General features: G+C 35.7%; 1 protein-coding gene across 1 annotated transcript; it reads right to left on the bottom strand.

The window, feature by feature from the left end:
- Positions 1–7,109: 7,109 nt before the first annotated feature.
- LOC131053332 (kinesin-like protein KIN-8A) lies at positions 7,110–13,083 on the bottom strand. Its single transcript, XM_057987920.2, has 8 exons — positions 11,784–13,083; positions 10,176–10,449; positions 10,039–10,092; positions 9,863–9,955; positions 9,493–9,732; positions 8,553–8,675; positions 7,617–8,447; positions 7,110–7,513 (listed from the first exon to the last, which is right to left on the bottom strand). Exons 1-7 carry the CDS (start codon positions 12,566–12,568, stop codon positions 7,629–7,631), a joined length of 2,388 nt encoding a protein of 795 aa, XP_057843903.2. The 5' UTR covers positions 12,569–13,083; the 3' UTR covers positions 7,110–7,513; positions 7,617–7,628.

Below are 13,083 nucleotides of genomic sequence, written 5' to 3'. Positions count from 1 at the left end.
GGTGTCTCTTGTGCTTTTGTGCTCTTGTGTTCTTCCCTTTTTGCTGCTATGGGTTCTTCTAAGTTTCCTCTCTTAACTCCTCTTAATTATGCTACTTGGAAAATTGATGCATGGAGTAAACATATGGAAAAAGGACTAACTCATTATATTGATGGAACTATTATTGCTCCCGCTGATCCTAAGGCTGATCATGTTGGTCACTTGGATTGGCTCACTAAAAATATCATGGCAATTGGTATCTTAAGAAGTATGTATCAAAGGATCTCATTTTTCATATTGAGAAATGTACCCTAATCAAGGATGCTTGGCAAAAGTTTCAAGACTTGTATGGTCAAGTTGATGAGATTAGGGGATATCAGATTGATAGTGATCTCACCATGTTAGATCCAAATAACTTTGATAGTATACAAGATTATGTCCCTAAAGAAAAAGAGTTGAGGGCACAACTCAAGGATTGTGGCATTGATAAGAAGGATACTCAATTGATCTTCAATTTGATAGACAAGCTTCCACAAGAATATGCAGCATTTGTTTCTAGTTTCCAAACCCATAGGATGACAATGGGTTCAAGATACACAATGCCTACATTTGATGATTTCGTTAAAATGTTGATGATGGAACAAACTAAGTTGATAAGCATGTGAATTCTTAAGGCTTCTAAGTCTCAAGCATTAGTGGCAAATCAAGGGAACAAAGGAAATCAAGGAAAGGACATCTCAAACAAGAAGAAATGGCAATCAAAGCCTAAGGACAAAGAATCACCTTCTCCACAACAAGGAGATTCATCCTCTTCCAAGAGGGACAATTCACCAAAGAGGGAGAGACATACTTGTGCCTATTGTAAAAATTTTGGTCATGAGGAGTGTCGTTGCCATTCTAAGAAGATTGATGAGCTCACACATATCCTCAAAAAGCATAACATTGATTTGCCTAATGTCTACAATTAGGATGATTCATCAAAAGGGAAAGGACAAGCATTCATTGCTTCTACAAGTGGGAAGACCCCCTCTTTTGGGACAAGAAAAGGAAAATCTCATAGTGTTACTACAAGTCATGATTCAGGGAGATGGCTTCTAGATTCAGGGGCTTCTCATCATATGGCATCTTCATAGTCTATGTTCTCTTCATTTGAACCTTGCACCATGCCATAGATTTTGATGGGCAATCATACATACATGGATGTGATTGGGAAATGATCTATTACCATTAGGGACAAATCCTTGAATGATATGTTGTGTGTACCCCATTTGACAAACAATCCACTTTCCATCTATCAAATCACACATGGCTCTACTAAGAGAATTGTGGAGTTCACACCCGAGTCAGTTTTCATTAGAGACTTGGAGACTAGAGCTATCATTGCGACTGGGGTGGTTGATCATGCATCTCGGTTATACTCCTTTTCAGATTTTGCTGATGATAATGATTTCACATATGATGATTCTTCACATGATGATAACACTGCTTGTGATGGTTTATATTTTGAGGAGAACTTTGGGTACTTGAACTTGGGGATTCTCACATGTGACCTTGTTCTTGAGCCTTGTATTTCATCTCCTCCTATTGATATCACTTCACCTATTGCACCTAATGATGCAGATAGTGCGACAATTTTTCCTTCTTGTGATTCAGTGCAGCGGGATATTCATTGTCTTCCAGCTTTGAATTCATGGGATGATTACTTGACAGACATTGCAGGTTTGTTTGTGGAATCCTTATTGCAGATTTGGGAGACATCATTGATGATATTCATCTTCTCTTTGATGAAGATGGTCCTTCTTCAATAGTTGCGAGGGCACACTCTAACCCTCTTGTTCATTCTTTACATGATCATTCTTTCGAGGTTGACATGATTGTGGATTCTTATGTACAACAGTTGGAGGAGGTCTCTTTATCCTTGGAGGAGACATGTGAGTCTTTGGACATTGTTCTACATTCATCTCCACTAGATCTTGGAGTACCTTTTTCAGCAGTGTGGAGCAGTTTACCACCTTTGGAGGGGGTATCTTTCAGCATCGACATGGGGACACTTGAGCAATTTTCAGAGACTTCATTCATCATAAGTTTTTTTTCATTCATCTTCCTTCATGATTGGGGAGACTTCATGGATACACCTTTGGTTTTGTTTCTTCCTAAGGGGAGGAATGTTGTTCGACATTCTTGGAGCAGTTTCTTCATTCATTCTTGAGCTTCTATCATTGGTAAAGATTCTACATTGAGGGGGGTCTTCCTAGCTTTTCTTCTTCTCTCATATGGGGGGGGACTTTTTCCTCACATGGGGTTTTGTTCCTCACATGCTTCTATGAGAGTTCTCTTGTATAGCTTTCATTTCTCTTTTGGGGGAGGGTTTTTTCCCATTGGGTTTTTCTCTCTTTCCCCGCTTTGTGAGAGATTTCATTTCATTGGTTTTCTTTGCATTTGCATTTGTACATGGGTACCTAACATGGCTTCGTAGCCGGGACCCATCTTGCATTGCTTAGTTGCATTGTAGACTTAAGTGCATTCCCCTAACTTTCACTTAAGGGGGGGTGTTGGTGCTATATGCGGGAAAAGTGGTTCAATGAAACTGAAATTATGAAAAAATTTCAAAGACTTGCCCACACACCAATGGGACTCTTGGTGCAAGTTATGGAGCTATGAGGAATAACTCAACTTCCCAAGGGGTGTTTCATTGTTCTCTATCTCACAATATCCCTCAAGCCAATGCCTTTGCTCTCAAATCACCGAGCAAAGTGACTTAGGGATGACAAATGTAAGAATGAGGGATATTTTAGATTAAATTTTAGTATGAATGCATCCTATTTATGCATGATTTTAACAAATGATCTAAACTAGATGATAAGAAGACAAGATTAGTAAAAAATACTATCCTAACATGATATACTAGTTATATGATTTAACTAAGATGATAGAAATGCTTCTAAAATGATTATTAGATTTATTTCTATTGCAAAGAGAGGCTAGATGCTTGCTAAAATTGAGTATAAGTATGATGCTAAAGACTTGGATGATAAAATGGAGGGATGAGGGCTCTATTTATAGGAAAAATAGGGCAATGGATGGTCAAGATTGGATAATCTTATCAAGGGCCAGGATTGAAAGTTATCAATCCATGTTTACAATTCTCACCAATGAAATGGTGACAATTGTCAACATAAGACTGCTTGAGAGGGGATGCAAGAAGCATTAAATGCTTGAGAAGACCTCATGGTTACCTTAGGAGGTAAGGGTTAAGGTTAGGTTTAGATTAACTATTGGATAAAGCTTTTACCCAAAGGATAAACTCTTGTGCAAGGGTTAAAAGGATAACCATGGTCAAAGCAATGAATGCTTGATGAGACCCCTGGGTTAGATGAGGGTTGAGTTAGGAAAAAAGTCTCTAACCATGCCACAAAGGGTTAGTTAACCATTAATGGTTTGAAAGACTTTGGGGACAAATTTGTAAGAGTCCTTCCAAATTTGGGGGTATTCAACAAGTTAGCTTGTTGAAGGCATAAAGGCTTTAATGCCTTTGGAAGACTTTACTCCAAATTTGAGAAGTGACATCCTCAAATTTAGGGAAAGGGGATAATTGAAGGATTTAGGCTAATTGATTAGGATTAGATGGGTTCTAGAAGATTTTTAGGAGGGGGTTTAGGAGGCAAGTGGGAGATGTAGGATTTTGCAAGTGGGTGAGGGATAATATGATTTTAATTAAAATAAATTGCTTTATTTCAATTATGGTTGCAAGTGGAGGATTAAATAAATTAGATTTATTTATTTGGGGTGAACTTATTTAATTAAATGTAAATTTAATTAAAAGTAGAGAGAAAAGCTTTAATTAAATAAAATAATTTATTTAATTAAATGATATATAAGGCTTAAGTGAATTTAAATAAATAAATTGAATAATTTATTTAATTAAATAAAGGAATGTGGATGATTTAATTAAATTAGATTTAACTAAATAGAGGAATGAGAATAAAATGAACATTAAATATTCATTTAGGAATATGGTCCTTTTTATACTTCTACAGGTGCAAATAATTATTCATCATGGATATTATTACACCTTACTTAAGTTTACTTAGGAAATGCATTTCATAGTAGTTTGGGTATGAGACACTTGGGTGTTTGTGCCACATTGGGATAGTGTGCGTAGGATAATTTCCACCTTTTATGGTGTGATCTTGTTACTACTCTATCATATCCACTTATTGTGGAGTGATAATTCCACCTTCGGTGGGTGATACACCTCATGTGGAATATTTTATTGTTTCTCCTACCTACCCACACCTATTTCCTACCTACCCTTGTTTCTTATTGAGCCACATGTCATGTTTGTGTGCTCACATATCCATATAGCCTTGCCTATATAAGAAGGCTCATCTTCATTGTATGTAACAACTATTGATCTTTTTTCTATCTATTGATGAGAATATAGTTTATTCTTGTCCTATATTTTTTCTCTCTATTTTGTACATTTTATTGAGCTCTTGATCTTGGCAAAATCTCACAATCATGAAGTATTGATTGGAGGATTTTCCACCTTAGAAGTTGAGATGGGAATTATGAAATAACATTGCATTGCCATCTAACGATAGAGATGGTTTAATCCCTACCAGAAAGCACTATTGGATGGTGCTATGACATAATACTAGGTATGGGAAGTGTCATGTCTATTATACAAAAGGCAGATGATGTATGTTGGCCAACCCACTGAGATCACCAAATCCAAGCCCCATGGGCTCTCGAGTGTGTGTTTTAATTGCATTTGCAGATGCCTACGTACCAAGCATTTAGATAGATGGCCATTTTGGTCCATAAATTCAGAGTGTGAAAGAGAAGGATGCGACAAAGTTTGGCTTTTTGTCTGGTTTTGTTTCCCTTGTATTTAGTTCCGGTATACTATAGATGGGACACAAAATATTACATACTAGATTTATGCTCAATTTTGTTGTGATTTGGGATACCTTACATCCCTAAGATGTAAATTTTTATTGATATTAATGAAATTATGGCAAAATCTATTGCATTTTACGGAGAAAGAAAAATAATTTCTTCATTTCTAAATTTAAAAAACATAAATTAAATTTAATCAATGTCAATCTTCTAATATATGAAATAAACATCATAAAGTTTTAAACAACATTAGACAAATTATACTTATGTTAATATTGTTTTAAATTCACCAAAAACAAATTGAACTTATCAATATCAATCTTCCAAAATTTGAAGTAAACATTATGGCGTATCCTTGTCTTGGTTGTTATTTAATTAATGCTATGTGATTTCCACAATCCGTGTTATTTAGTTTTTTAGCAAATAGATAACCAAAATAAAATGAAATAAAATTCATGAAATTGTGAAATATCAAGCTTATAATTAACACTAAGACAAATTGTCCACGACATAGTTGTCAAATTAATAAAAGGTAAACATATTAGGGGAAGAGCACCAGTAGCCGGCATAGCTAACTTCACGCACCCACAAATCCTAAACGGTACATCGGATTTTGATTATTATTATTATTATTTGATCAATAAAGGCAGAGCCAAGTTTATGTATTAATTGTTGAAAAAGATTACAGATGAAGATCCAGAATTCCTAAAAAGCTCAGAGGGCCTAAGACAGATATTTGAAACCATTCCCTGAATATACACAAAGAGAGAAACTAGCTTCAATGCCCACAAAATTTTGAGTTCAATATGAAAATAAGTTTATCTTAAAAAGCATTAAACCCTATACAACTTCTTCATCAATTCAAAATACCTTCAAAGTTTAGAGCAATGATAATAAAAAACTTATAGAGTACTTAAGTTTGATCATTATTTTTTAGTTCTCTTCGTATGCGACTTAATTGCTTATAGCTATTGATTTGGCTTCTGGGTAGTAACGATGCACGTTGTGGAATCAGTTATGCACACAAAGGTAAAAAAGTACACATTTCAAAGTGTCGCCTAATACCTAACTAAAGATGTTCTAGTAACCGTCAACTCAAAATCGCTAGTACTCGTTGACAAATGTCCCAATAGTGGAGCACAAATGCTCCAATAGTGGTACACAAATGGGACAAATGTTCCAATAGTTGTGCACAAATGGGCCAATTAATTACAAAAAATGATCGACTATTGGTACAAAAAAAAATTATTAACGATGTTTTCACTATGACAGCTATTGGGGGGTCAACATGACAATAAGGTGACAGTTATTGGACTATGTTATCTATTGGTGCTCTTCCCCTAAAGTAGCCCTACTTTGTCAAGGAATAGGCCCAAATATTCATCCTTCTCACTTTCCCACAACTCTACTCTTGAAGCTGCTTCTTTGATGGCAATTCAATCAAACTATATAAACTACTATCCTAGCTTTTGAATAAAATTTTAGAAATAAAGAGATTTCAAATTTTAAGCAAGGGCAAAGAGATCCTTTCAATTAAATTATAAATACATTATAGTTTTTTATTAAAAGAATAAAGGAGAATACTTTGTTCATTTACCTCATTTTTATCAAATTTATCTTGGAATATAATAATTTAAAAAGAATCAATTTTTCTTTTCATTATAAAGTGGAATTTCCAATTCCATGTTCAAGAAATAGTTATCATTCATATTTTTAGTCCACAAAATTTAAAAAAATAAAAATTCAAACTTGTTTATTTAAAATATTTGCATCTGAACTTGGAGAAAATTTAATGTTTATTTACATATGAAAATTTCGTTAAAATATGAAAAAATAATAACATATCAGTAGAATGCTAATAATGTAAGCTTACAATCTACTCCACCTAATATCAATAGTTTCAATAATTTAATAATAATTGTATTAAAAAAATATTTATTATTACAATTATAATTTTATAAAACAATTTATAATAATAATATTATTATTTTATTTTATATAAAATATAGATAATAAAATAAAAATACTAATTATATTTAATATTTTAGTATATTAATTACAATTTTGAATAAGTATTTTATATATAATTAATATAATAATATTATTAATACAAATATTATTTATACACTTATCTTATTACATTTATTATTTACACTCCAATATTAAGACAACAACTAGTCGTCCTGGCTGCTAATGGCACTTGTTCAATTTTAAATAGGTTTGTCGAATTTGAAAAGATAATTTCTATAATATTTCTGAATTTCTTCTACAAGAATGCCAGAATTGTTGTTTCATGGACATCTAACATGTGGAACAGTAATATCTTCTATGCAACATCAACAACTGAAACAATAGGACATCCATTATTTTTTTGGCATGCTATATCCCTGAGCGGCTTCTTTTGTATGGTTTTCTTAAGCTCTATTCTTTAGGATTTGCGTGTGGTTTATTTTTCGCTCACATTTCTCTTTATATGCACTTTGGTACTCTGATCTTTGAAGGGCGGCCTTTATAATTCCTTTACTGCCTTAGTCAATTTATGCTGACGGAGGACAAATGGAACCCATGTCTTCAATAGCTGACCTTCCACTGGTAAGTTATTCAGACTAAAACAGTGCGTCTACTCCTGCGTCTGATCACATATGGATTTGGAATAGAGTAAACAATCATATATAACTTAACAAAGAATATTGCTGTCCAAACAAAATGCAATTCTAATTAAAAATGTGGCGTACCTGTAGAAGTATTTAAGGTGCATCCCTAATGTTGCTTCTGCTCTTTAGGGCTTCAGGTCTTTTGGTGATATCCCTGATATTGCTTCTACTTCTGCTTTTTGGGGCTGCAGGTCTTTTGGTGATATCCCCAAAGGCACGTTTTTTCCTTGATGCAGGAAAAGTAAACACAACAGAGGGAGATGGAGATGGGTTCCTCAGTTGTACATTTGGGAAGCTAGGTTTTCTTCCCCATTGATCAGCTTTTGAATGAGCGCCGTTATAGTCATTTTGAGAGGCAGAAATAGTTTTCCCTGTTGGTTTCTCAAGAGACGGCAGTGGCTTTATCACAGGAAGAGGAGCATTTATTCGACCAAAATTAGTACTCTGAATCCTCTGTTCTAGGTCAGGTGCCGTTTCACAAAGCTTGCCTATGATGCCATCCTTGTGCTTCAGCTGGAGACTATACTCTCGTTTCAGAGACAAAAGATGGGTGGTGAGTTGTTTCTCCTTCAAAGCAGACTCTATTTTCAAATGATCAGACTCCTCTTTGAAAGGCTGGAGGTTCATATTTAGCTCTTGAATGTTAACTTCTTTGGCATGTTGCTCTGTCCAATGACCATTGCTGGACAACTCGGGCCTGGGAGTGTGGACAGTACTAGGTAAAGGGAGCATGCGAGATGAGGAAAGCCCAGATGGAGTAGAATCTAGTCTTTGGTTTTCCACAGCAATTAACTTTCGCTGCAACTGATCATTCTGCATTCTTAATTGTTGAATCTCCTTTTGCATTTCAAGGAGCAGCTTGGAGTGTTCAATTTGGACTTCAAGTTTCTCCAACTCTTCATTAATACAGGCCTGCAACATCATAGGTTTCCCCATCAAAGATATTTTTCTTGACCAGTTCCAAATAAAACTAAATTGTTAAAAGAGAAATTGATTTAAGATCTAGTCATAGCTTACTCTTGTGCGAATTTCTTTTGCCCGATCTGCCCAGTGAAGAGTGTTCTTTGTTTCTGAATAAGTTAAATTACTTGGACTGATATTTGCAATAATGGCAGTTTGACAGGTTCCACCTAATGAATCCTGCAATCACTCAACGCCTATCCAGGTTAGTTCTTAAAAGACTGCGGGAGAATATCACCAAGAATCTTAGCACCAACTGTGAAACTGTTTAAGCATCCTTCAAAACATACTTCTTTAAGCAAACATGGGGAGTCTAAAATGAACAGAAGGGATTTTAGTTGTTCCTTTGTTTGGATCAAGGTAGTAAATTTCCTCCTCTTTCTAGACATGCAATGCTATGGAAATGGCTTGCCAATGGAATTTTATATTTTTCAAGATGAAAAATGCTAAACAAGTTGTACACTTACAGTAACTGCTGGTAGCTCTTTTTTTTTTCTAATCAGTAACATGGGAATTTCTAGACTGGCTCAAGCATGGTGAGATCACAGATGAGGGTTCTTATCTCCAGCATGAATGCACTGCTTTAATATGAGTAGTCCAAACCTGTATGCTCAGGAGTTCATCTGGGACATAAAGTACTGAGCACATTGTCCGATATAAGGTTTGGAGCATGAAGAGAATGGTTTTAACACCGACAACTTCAATGCAAAGGTTCAAATCTTCGAGCACAATGTATAAGCGAGGACATAATGCCCACAATCAAAATAGTCTTGTGGGGGATTAAACTTTGGTGACTACAACAACAATGCCAAGTTTTAATCATCACACTGTCCGATGAGCCACAAGCTAGGGGTAACTTTTTCTTTTCTGTATGCAAACATTTGCGATTGTTATGTAGAAATATGTTGTGCAAATCCCTTACGATGTCTTTCTAAAAACTTACAAGTGAGAAAAGAAAAGAAACTGTTAAAAATCCCAGGGATAATAATATGCACACCTTGAGAAGTTGAGTAAGTTTAGAATCTCTGTAAGGTATGTGCCTTTTCCTTTCAACTAGAGCATTTATACAGCTACTAAGGGCCAATAGTGATTTGTTTATGTTGGCTCCTTCTGTAGATCTGACCGTCCTTTGATCTGTGGCCACAGCCCTCTCGGACCCTGCCAAATCTACCAGAGACAGTTTACCCTTGCGGGTAACAGTGCTTAACCCCCCATCTACTTTCCATTCCACCATAACCTGCAATAGTAATAGATTCTTTAAAAGGCCATTTAAGATTCAATATACATAAACTTTACGTCAAAAAACTCCCTAGTAAAGAACTCAACTCGTATCATTAGCTGAGCCAATGCAAGTATGAAAAGCAAACCTGAAAAATGGCATGAGACCGAGATGAAGTCTCATTCATTCGAGTGGATGCTGTAGTTCTATTCTGATTTCCTTGATAAAGCAATTCCATTACCTGCAAGCTTATTTATACAACCTTGTTATTGATTTGCTTCTCTCTTGTATATCCAAGTTTATATAGAAAAATGAAAATCATACCTCTTTAGTTGAATGAGCCCTATGCTGGGTGATCCCTAGTGAAGAGACATTGCCCTGACAGGATATCAGTTCATTCAGGTCCATAAAAGAAACCCCAAATGTTCACACAAAGAGCTTGAGATAGGACTATAGCAAACCTGTTTGTCCTCTCTCAGAACAAGAGGCCTGCCAGGTGAGAGGAGATCCTTCACAGATTCATTGTAAATCTCAAGATAAGAAAGCATAACTACTGGTTCATGGTAACAGTTCTGCTGCCCAATCTTTGTAAAGACATCTTTTATCGACATGGCCATCACACCTGGAGTCTTAACGGTTCCCAACATTGTATGAGTTTTGCCTGCTCCTGTCGTTCCATAGCAAAACACACATGCATTTCTTCCATGGAGAATAGCATCAACAAGCTCTGCAGTGCTGGAAGTATTCATTCCAATCAACTACAGATCATTTAAAAAACATAGCATAACTACAAACAATTTAAAATCTAAGCTAATCTGAATTATTAACTTTAGAAAATCTACATGTTGCATATTAACTTTAGAAAATCTACATGTTGCATATTGTAATACAACCTATAGGAATTGATTAATATCTGACTAAATTGCTCACCTTATAATTGAAATTTTTTTGTCACAAATCAAGATTGGATTATCTGAAAAATCAGATATATTGCCAGGAATTGAATACAATCACTTACAAACTAACAACACAGTAGCCCAGTCACAATCTATTATTCACTTCTAGTTTAAGAATCACAGATATTTCTGAAACTACAGATCCAAATCAATTATCACAGAAAACCAGCAATCAATTTGTTATATATGGTGCTCAACAAGCTGCCCATCAAATACAAGGAAATGGTGCTGAGATAGCCACTAAATTTCAGCAATTATAACACTGAAATGGTCGCACAGCTTGGCAGCAAACTCACAACTAGGGCCTATGCAAGTGATCTCAACTCCTTCACCTGTCTGCCTTGAATCCTCAGTTGTCTGCCACAATGAAGCTCAACTGTAATCTCTGAATGAGATCACATAAATCTGAGTCAGTGGTTACCATCTGCTTATTTAGTGGTGGAAATCAAGGGATTATTCTCTTTCAATCTCCAGTGGTGGATGAATCTTATGTCCAATCTATTTGAGGGAATGAATTGATAAAACATGCATGCATCCTTTGACAAAAGCCCTTACTTATATACGGAAGCCCTTACTTATATATGGAAACCCTGCCTTAACACCTTTGGTACTTGTCTTCACTACTAGGACGGTCATTTTGTGTGGTGGCACATCACACAGATGATAAGCGAAATTGCAAATATAGCTAAAATGTTGTTGTTAGGGGAAGACATTGGGTAGTCACTAATTAAAACAGTGTTTGAACTTTGAACAAACTCGACAATTATATCTAGGTTTTCTGGCGATATAAATTGAAAACAAGAGTATCTCCATCAAAAAACAATAGAGGCAGAGAGATATGAAGATGCAAGGAACAGGTCAATGTATTCTAATGACCCAGAATGTGTCATCCCATTAAGTTACCATCTCTATGATTAGAATTACACGTAGTTTTTAGTATAATTAACACAGTTTATAAATTAAACTAGTCTGTAATCTGTAGTGGCTTTGGGCAATGAGGCATAGTTGGAATGCAGGCATTCATTCCTGGGTAACCCAGTGAAGCCCTCTTTTGATGCACTTCGAACTATGCAATCTGAAAAAAAAGGGGAAAAAAGAAGGGAAATTAACTACCTTGTGTTGTAAACTTCTTGTTGCTCAACATCTTCAGGGAAAACCGCATCAAATGTGTAAGTCTGACTACAATTCCTCTTGGAACTTGAAATTTCCTTGTTTCCAATCTCTTTCAATAAGATGTCCTTGTTGCTCACAGTACCAACACAACTACGGGCACCCATTTCTTCTTCTTTCTTTGACAGAGGTCTCACCCTAACATAAACCATAACCCTTTGTGTAAGCTCAGAAACGGTTTCCCTTCTGCTCTTCCTACTCTTATTACTAACTTGAAATTGTCCATCTGTAACAGCACAACATAATTCCTCTGACCGCTTAAAGCAGGGCCTTGAATTTTCCACACTGATGGAATTGCTGCAAAGTGGAGTCAACAGTTTCTTTTCTGTTGGTGTTTCTGAAGTCCAGCTACAACTATCTGAAGGGCTTGTGCTACTCTGTACTAATCTTCTTTCAAGCATATACACCGGACCAGATGGCTTAGGAAGCACTGGCAGTTCAGAGGCTTCACTTTGGGGCTTGCCATTTTTGTCCGAGTGACTCTGCCTCTGCATCAAGGCCTTAAACCTCTTTTTGAAAAGAGCAAAAGCAGAAGAACATATCCTTGTCTGGGTGTAAGTTGTATAAGAATCAGTATGACAATGATTATTCGCCTTCTTTGGAGATGATTTTGAAGTGCTGCAGCTCCACAGTGAACAAGCATATATGATACCAAATAAGAGCGTTGGAAACAGAAAAACAAGAGAACTTAAACAAGAAAATTCCATAATTTCATAAACAGGGTTCATTTTCACGACCGCCTCTCTTCGTCCTTATTTTTATAGTCGAAGAACAAAGAAATATAATTTACAATTAGAAGCACATTTCTATTATTTCTAATCAGTCGGCCACCATTTTTGACAGACAGCATAAAATTAACTGATAAAAAACATCTCTCAATGTTTTCCGGGCCTTCCAAGTTCGGATAATATGATTTTGCTGGCCGTAATTGTTTCCAGTTGATTCCTAGGCCATTTTTCAGTTCTGATTCTTGTTTTCCAATTGCTTCCTATGTTATTTTTCAGTTCTGGTTCTGGCTATCTAGCATTAAATGCATCCAGAAGAGCATCTTCCATTAATTTCTCACTGAAGAACATACTGAATTGTTTTGGGCATATTTGTAGTGACATAGAACCCATCTCACTTGTCAAAAATTTCTTCAACGCCACTTCAGTGAGAAGGTTGGTCATGGAATTTAGCAGAGATGAGTCATCAGGAATTTAGGATAATTCAATTAGTTTATGTGATGAAATATTTGTGGTTG

The sequence above is a fragment of the Cryptomeria japonica genome, chromosome 3, assembly GCF_030272615.1.
Source record: "Cryptomeria japonica chromosome 3, Sugi_1.0, whole genome shotgun sequence".
Classification (NCBI taxonomy): Eukaryota; Viridiplantae; Streptophyta; class Pinopsida; order Cupressales; family Cupressaceae; genus Cryptomeria; species Cryptomeria japonica.
This window is presented reverse-complemented; position numbering and strand designations above follow the sequence as displayed.